At 35.4% G+C, this 8,122-nt stretch overlaps 1 protein-coding gene across 3 annotated transcripts in view; it reads right to left on the bottom strand.

Annotated features, from left to right (window-relative positions):
- The window catches only part of LOC107605295, a 20,540-nt gene continuing 12,646 nt past the window's right edge, over positions 229-8,122 (bottom strand). For 2 of the 3 annotated variants that reach the window (XM_021105012.1, XM_016307132.2), the window contains exons 9-16: positions 7,242-7,314; positions 7,056-7,141; positions 6,407-6,526; positions 5,587-5,645; positions 4,230-4,581; positions 3,778-4,121; positions 1,640-2,024; positions 229-1,545 (exon numbers count right to left, since the gene is read on the bottom strand). In XM_021105012.1, coding sequence (XP_020960671.1) covers positions 451-1,545; positions 1,640-2,024; positions 3,778-4,121; positions 4,230-4,581; positions 5,587-5,645; positions 6,407-6,526; positions 7,056-7,141; positions 7,242-7,314 — 2,514 coding nt within the window. In that variant the 3' untranslated portion in view covers positions 229-450. The remainder of the gene's footprint in view (positions 1,546-1,639; positions 2,025-3,777; positions 4,122-4,229; positions 4,582-5,586; positions 5,646-6,406; positions 6,527-7,055; positions 7,142-7,241; positions 7,315-8,122) is intronic. The other variant, XM_021105013.1, reaches the window with a different exon arrangement.

Below are 8,122 nucleotides of genomic sequence, written 5' to 3'. Positions count from 1 at the left end.
TCGACTCTTAAATGGTGTATTTAACACTCTATGAAGATGCTATATTCTTTTTCAGATCAATGGTGGCAAGACTTTGAGTCTATATTTTTATATAAATCGTAATAGATTACTACGATTTGTGACCATGCACCCTCATCACCTAAATAGGTTGAGGTTGATTCTACAGTACATTTTCCAAAGCTTCGACGTCTTTGTCTATTTCGAAATCAGAAATTTATACATTTAAGCTATCATGCACAACTCGTTATATTATAGAGCGACGATATAAACCGAGTTTCATAAACACAATTTTTGACAATGACTAAACTACTCATCATCGATCACAAAATAAACAGTTACCAAGTTAACCATCCAAGTTTCAATGGCCCAACTCAAAAAGTCAATACACCACTAATAGCAAACAAAACATACAACCATAGCCTTAAATCCTAACTAGAAAAGGCATTGTGTTCAGCCAGTCAAATTCTTTAGGTCCTCCAATGTAAAAGTGTTGAGCCAACCAAATGCCAACTTAGGATCATCTCGCATCAAATGCACAAAAGTTTGCCTGTTAACAATCTTTGTAAGAACTCTGCAGGCAATGAAGTACAAAGTACTTCCTTTCTCGAGACCAGGCACACTATCAAGTAACGTCAGACAGCTATCCAAATCCAGATTACATTCAAAACCAGTGGCAGTATTATTTGCTTTTGGCACACTAGTCAATCCATCAACTATGCAATGAAGGTAATGTCGTGCCTTAACTGCTTTACCAGAATGCTTCTTAGCTTTCCTCAGTCTTTTCCTCAGTCTCTTCCTTTTCTTCGGAACACTATTTGAAGGACCAGGCTCTGCATTATGTGAATGATAAGTTTCTTTATTAGCAACACCATCACCATCCCCAACACCCTCATCAGAAGCCCTTAATTCAAGGTTATCCTCATTCTCTCCAAGAGGCTCCAGATTAGCAATGCCAACAACATCACCATCCCCTTCATGGGAAGCCCTTAATTCAGGATTATCCTCATTCTCTTCACTAAGTACCACATTATGCGTATCATGAGTTTTGTCAATAGCAACATCACTGCCGGAGACACCCTCATCAAAAGCCCTTGATTCAGGATTATTCTCATTCTCTTCCCTAATGGTAACATCAGCACTACTGACACCCTCATCGGAAGCCCTTAGTTCGGGATTATTCTCATTCTCTTTCCTAGGCTCTACATTATGCATATGATGAGTTTCTTCAATAGCAACATCATCATCACTGAAACCCTCCTCAGAGGCCCTTAATTCAGGATTATTCTCATTATATTCCCTATGCTGCACATTCTGTGTATGATGAGTTTCTTCAATAGCAACATCACCACTGTCCCCATCATCCTCATTGGAAGCCCTTAATTCAAGATTATCCTCATTCTCTTCACCATAAAAACCCACCCCATTTGATGATGGATCTGCATATATAGCTACATAACTTGTACCTTTAGCATCTTCAAAGCAAGCTTCCAACTTATCTAAGTGTGGAGGACCTTGATGCTCAAACTTTAGAAATGCAGGGTTCTCCTAAAATCCAAAGGAGATCAAGAATACGTAAATAGATAATAGAAAAGTAACAACTAAAATTACTAAATTAAAAACAATAGCATAAAAGATGTACCTTTTTTCTGGATTCCCAAAATCTGGGAGGTGCTTTGACAGTTTTTTTAATAGGATCCCATCCTAAACCAGTTTGATTTTCAACAAGCTTTGCCCATAAAGTAAAATCATTTTTTAGATTGTCCAGTTCCTTTTTCAATTGCCTATGATCATAATTTTGACCAGTTTTTCCATTAAACTTGGCAACCACATTGTTCCATCCCTCTTTGTTAAAGTCATCATGAGGCCTATTCCCAGCAGCTATTTCCTGAATACATACTTCCAAGAAAACTCCTATTGTGAAATCATCCCATTTATCATTGTCTGGAATTGGCTGATTCTCTTGAGGAGCTCTTCTATGTGTCACTTCCAGAGGGATGCTATGTTCCTCTTCCTCCAAAGACACGCTATATTTATACAATAAAACAATACCAAAATATTGCACAATTTTTATTATAACAATCATACCTTTAATTACATAAATGCATCAAACAAAAGTAATATTTTATATTTTTAAGTTTTCATCATCTACCATTGAGATCAATCTCCAAAAAGAGACAAGATTTCACCTATTTTATATCGGACCAAACACAAACCGTTGAACACATGTTAAGTATCCAAGGAAAGTGGGAAACCACACCTTAAAAGCTAGCTGTTAAGGGGAAAGAACCACTCTCCTTATATACAACATCAAGCATCCCATACTACTCGATGTGGGACTTTGAGCACCCATAATACCCAAGTCCCTAACAATACACCGGCCCTGAGAGGGCCGACGTCCACGGCGGCTTCACTCTATCGACACTGACCCAACGGTAGCCACTTTGCTACGGTCTATCAGTATTCGGTATTCACCTTAATCCAGCCTATAGGTAGCCCTTTCCATGGCGCCGACAACCACGCTCTGATACCATTGTTAAGTATCCAAGGAAAGTGGGAAACCACACCTTAAAAGCTAGCTGTTAAGGGGAAAGAACCACTCTCCTTATATACAACATCAAGCATCCCATACTACTCGATGTGGGACTTTGAGCACCCATAATACCCAAGTCCCTAACAACACACAAAACAAAAGTCCAGAAATAAATTAACCTAGACACAACTACATATATCAGGTTAAGATTTAAGCCACTGGGTCTAGTGTTGGATACCTGGTTCAGCTGGAAAAACTTTTTCCTCAAGGAAAACAGAAAACTAACAACTAAATAGCAGAGCAAAAGGAAACAACAGCAAAAGTATCAAACAGAACTAGGCTTTGGCCCTCCACAGCACCCCACCATGAGAAAGAAAAAACCTTGACACATGATGAGAATAGTTGAACCACATAGGAAGGATTTTAAACTCCTTCAAATTAAAGTGTTACTAGAGAAATTACCAGCAAATAACCAATTGTCAGCAGATACAAAAATTTATAGCATAAAATAAAATCAGAAAATGATTTACAGCTTCTTTAAAATTAACTCTCACTCTAATGCCAACTATCAAAATCATGCACAAAGAATATATATTACGGGAGCAAACAAAACACAATGAATACAAGGAAAAGCAACAACATCTGCTATCTAATTAAAAAGAAAACATAATTCATTAAATTTCTTAATATCTCTCCATCGATATGTGACGGTAAATATGTAACGTCAGGTTGATTGTAAGTAATAACCTATATATCGGGTCGGGGGAGGGAGATGGTTGTTTCATTTTAATATAAAGGAAATATAGTGAAGGAAGTGGAAGCATGTTATGACCCCATTAATGTTGCAGTTAATATTAGTGTAATTGGAAAGGAAATAGTAGAGTATCTTTTGTCCTTTGTTAGAAGTCCTGGCAGTCAGGATGTCTCTTGAATATCCTTTCTATCTTGTAACTTGTAAGTCATCAATAAATAGATTCCAATTCTAACGAAAGACATAAGTACAAGGACAGTCTGGTGCACAAGAATCCCTCTCTAATGCAGGGTTTGGGAAAGGCCGCACCCACAGGGTGTAATGTACCCAACTTGAACCCATGACTTTGAAGTCACACGGAGACAACTTAATCATTGCTCCAACGCTCCCCTTCAAAGGCATATAAGTATAGCAAAGAAGAAGTGTAGACAAACAATGAATAAAGCGGAACAGAGAAAAATAAAATAAAATAGATACAGAAAAAGAAAAACATTACCTAACAGAATGTTGAAGCTTATTGACTTTACCAAATTGTTTTTTATCATTTAGCTGTATCTGCCTTTTATTTGGATTATCATTTGAAGTAGTGTGGCCACCACTATATGAAGTATGAGGTTCTTCATAAGCAACACTATCACTGTCCCTAACACCCTCACCAAAAGCCCCTAATTCATGATTGTCCTCATTTTCTTTCCCACATACCCTCACCTCAGCTGATGATGGATCTGCATGTGTTTTCAAAGCTACATCACCTGTAGCCTTCGTATCTTTAAAACATGCTTCCAACTTATCCAAGTGTGAAGGACATTGAAACCTAAATTTCAGAAATTCTGGGTTCTCCTAAAATCGAAAAGGGAGAACAAATAAGTGAAAGGATAATAAACACATAATGCAGCAACCAAAATTATTAAATTAGTAGCACAAACTGATAATAACAATAAGACATACCTTTCTTCTAGCTACCCAAAACTCTTGAGATGCTTTTATGGTTTTTTTAACAGGATCCCATCCCACACCAATTTCAAGAAGCTTTTCCCATAAATTAAAGTCACCTTTCAAAATGTCCCATTTATCTTTCAATTGCCTGCAGTCATAGTTACGACCTGTTTTTCCATTGAACTTAGCAATTACATTAATCCATCCCTCTTCATTGAAGTCAGCGTCAGCTCTATTCCCTGAAGCTATTTCCTCAACACATACGTCCAAGAAAACTCCGGTTGTATACTCGTCCCATTTATCCTTTTCTCCGGTCGGCTGCTTTTCTTGGATATTCCTTTCAGGTTTCAGATTTTCATTCAAGCTATATTGTCCAAGTATGAGCAGCCAATTTCAAAATATTGAACAAATTTAATGATAATATCATACTTGAAGTAGATAAATATGCATCTAAAATAACAATTTTGTTTTCCTGACCATCTTCCAAGAAAGAAACAATAATCAATTAAGAAAAAGTTTGAAAAATATGTACCTATTTCTAGAGCTAAATGAAAATAAGATTAATATGTACAATTACATTAAATAAAACCATACGCTAAAACCATGTATCCAACTTATGCGCACATAAAATATGAATAACAAATTCAGAACTACTGTAAAGCTCTTCATTTGAGAGTAACGTGAGTATAGTATACATGTGCAAAGTCTGATATGCAGTATGCTGATACCAAATGGCTAAAGAACATGGATACTATGAGCAAAAAGAAAACTCTTGGTTTCATTTGATGAATGATAAAGGAAATATACTAATATAAAGAAGGATGGAGAAGGCATATAGAGAAAGCAAAGTAGAAATGTAGTCAAATAGTAAGGAAATGACAGGGAACAACATAAGGTAAAAGCAAAGTGAATATCTCTGGTCATGGCCAAGAAATGACACATAATGATAGGGTAAGGTTCACTTATTCTATGAATTGAATCTATAAAGGTTAAAAAAAAAAGACCGGAGACAAGATGATTTTTCCAACAAAGTAAATGCTATTTCTGAAAATAAAATAAAAATCACCTAGACTTGGATCATTTGTTAATCTTGTATACAAGCACACTTATGCTTATAAACACTTACTTGTAATATAGACTTTTTAGAGTTTGGTTGTGTCTTGTTCATTGCTTTTTGCCAAATACAATACACATAAACTAATACTTTGTATCTACATCTCATGGCATATACAAACCAAACACAACTGTATGTAATGGATGTGCAAAGTACATAAGACATAATCCAACAATGCTTTCAAGAGAAGAGTATACATGGACTCAGCAAATGCTAGTATCAAAATACAACTGGGAAAAGTTCGCAGCCACTAACCTTGCTCTTGACAAGTTTTCAAGGACATCATTTATAGCAAATATTGTCATTTTCTTCACCTGTTTCCAAAGCAGTACAAATGGGAAGAAGAATTTACATAAAATCCCCAAAAGAAACTATTGGCAAGTTCAATCCTCTCTGTTCGATAATGTGTCAATGAATTATTTTAAAAATTAATCACATTGGTCAACATAAACTTTTCAAACACAAATATCTAATAAGCAGAAACTCAACATATGGCAGCCTGAGAAAATATAAGTCAGTTTGTAAGCAACAGACTACATTGCGACATGCCAAGATTGGAAATCCATTTTCGTGCTCCAATAATAAATATTTCAAAATAATATTCTATAAGAGCTAGTGTCGGTAAAAAAATTAAAATGCTGAAAAATCTTGTATATTGGCATGGACCTGGGATCCCTAGCTCACTCATAAACTTCCTAACTAAATTCCTCCTCCTCAACTCATGCATAAACCTGTACAGGAAACATCGGATCTTTGATCTCTCTTCTAGACAACTTAACAAACTTCTGAGTTTTCTCCTTGACTTTGCTTACTTTCATCCAGGCCCATTCCCTCCTTTCTCCCTAATATAATATACCTGGGCTTAGGAGGGTTAGGTGGGTTTCTAACTTTCTATCATCTTCCAAGACTAATTTGATGTGATGTAACATTGAAGGAGCAATTTGAATAAAACTTGCAGTCAATGAAAGTTCAAAATATAACAAGTTGAAGAAAGAAGGCACCAAGAAATAGGAGATCGTATCACAAACTAGATAAACATATAAACAGCACAATTAAATAAAGTTGTTCAGTATACCTCCAACTTGTCCTCGCTCGACCTATGATTTATCGGAAGTGTGCGGATTTCCTCTGCCAAACGAAAACACTCGCCAACACTTTCAGGAGACACAAAACTAAGCGCAACATTGATGCATGACTGTAAAAGAACGATGCATAAACATTTCAAACAGTACTAAAGATTAAAAGTACTCACGCCAGAAAACATGGACTAATAGCAAAGGATTTAAGTATTTTGTATGAAATCATATATGTCCAGCTGTTATTGTGTTTTCAAAACTATTGTATTTTAAGGTCAGCTTTGCGAAGAAAGAGCTTACTATTCTTCGTTTTAATCTGGCACAAGAAAATTTTATCACAGTAGGTTTATGTTCAAAGTACCAGCAATTTAGTCTTGCCATACTGTGACATTGGCTGATTAGTATGTGAATGCTTGAGAAGAAAACCTTCTCAGCTTGTGGGTTTTATATACACCGAAGTAATCATTGATCATAATTACAATGTCTAATAAGGAACCTAAATGTTCCTAATTGATACATACCGGAACTTTACTATAAAATCAACAAATTGAATAAATCTCAAGACAGAATCAGACTCTTCTAGGCATATCACGCATCACTATAAATACATTAAAGAGAATATACATTCACCACATTTCTCCATTGTACCTTCAGATTTCTAACTTGGTATGGACATCCCGCTGGAATAAAAACAGCATCTCCTAACTTCTGAATGAAAGTCCAGGGCTCAATTCCTATCAAATAATAAAAGAATTATCAATGCAAGGTACAGCACAAACAATCAAAACATTCCATCCACCAAAAAATTAGGAAAGCTTAAAAGAAATTGCTAACCATACTCCTCCTTTAGCTTCCTCTTATGTCCCACAGTCAGATAGATGGTTTGATCATGAATGGGGTGAATAACCTACGTTGCCAACAGAAATGCCATTCAAACAGAAGCAAAATTGCACAGTGAAATGAAGATACCTTAATTTTCGGGTATAGAAGGATGCATCAAGAGAAAAATAGAGGGAAATGGAAGACAATTCCTTTTCAAACTTGTATCAAATTTTACCCTTTTTTTCCCTATCATAAAAAACTATATTTTCTTACTCTTTTTCTTATTATGTTGAAAAGAAAATCCTTAAGATGAGGAGAAGTAATAATTATATCCTAATCAATATCAATATATAAAACAAACAAATACTTTTCCTACTGTAAATATATGTTTGACCTACTTTTTCTTTTTGGTACAAATACTTCTACTGTTTTTATAATCTCTAGAGAGGCAGAAGGAAAAGCCATCAATCATTTGATCTCAAGAATCAACAGAATAGCTAATAGCATAAAAACAGATCCAAGTAAAGTATAAAGGAAAACTGATATGCTGCCTCCTATTGCTAAACATCCGGCTACCATAGTTTTTTGGGAAGAAGCCCATGTCTGGAGCGATGCTTATAAATATAAAATTAGGCAAATTGCAATTAAGCCCTTGAGATCTTTCAATACCACAGATATCCCCCTGTTGAGTTAGAATATATTTAGGATTGATATAGTATCTAGGTATATCTTGTATTGATTCAATTTGATAGTAGGGTGATTATCGTGATGATTAGATTGTATATTAACCTATAAATATAAATAAGCACTTCTCATTGTTTCTCACACAACATCTAAATATACAGGATATCCAAAATTCTAACATGTTTTGAAGTAGACATTTGACACCCTTA

The sequence above is a fragment of the Arachis ipaensis genome, chromosome B06, assembly GCF_000816755.2.
Source record: "Arachis ipaensis cultivar K30076 chromosome B06, Araip1.1, whole genome shotgun sequence".
Classification (NCBI taxonomy): Eukaryota; Viridiplantae; Streptophyta; class Magnoliopsida; order Fabales; family Fabaceae; genus Arachis; species Arachis ipaensis.
The sequence above is the reverse complement of the archived record's forward strand: the minus strand, read 5'-3'. Positions and strand labels throughout refer to the sequence as shown.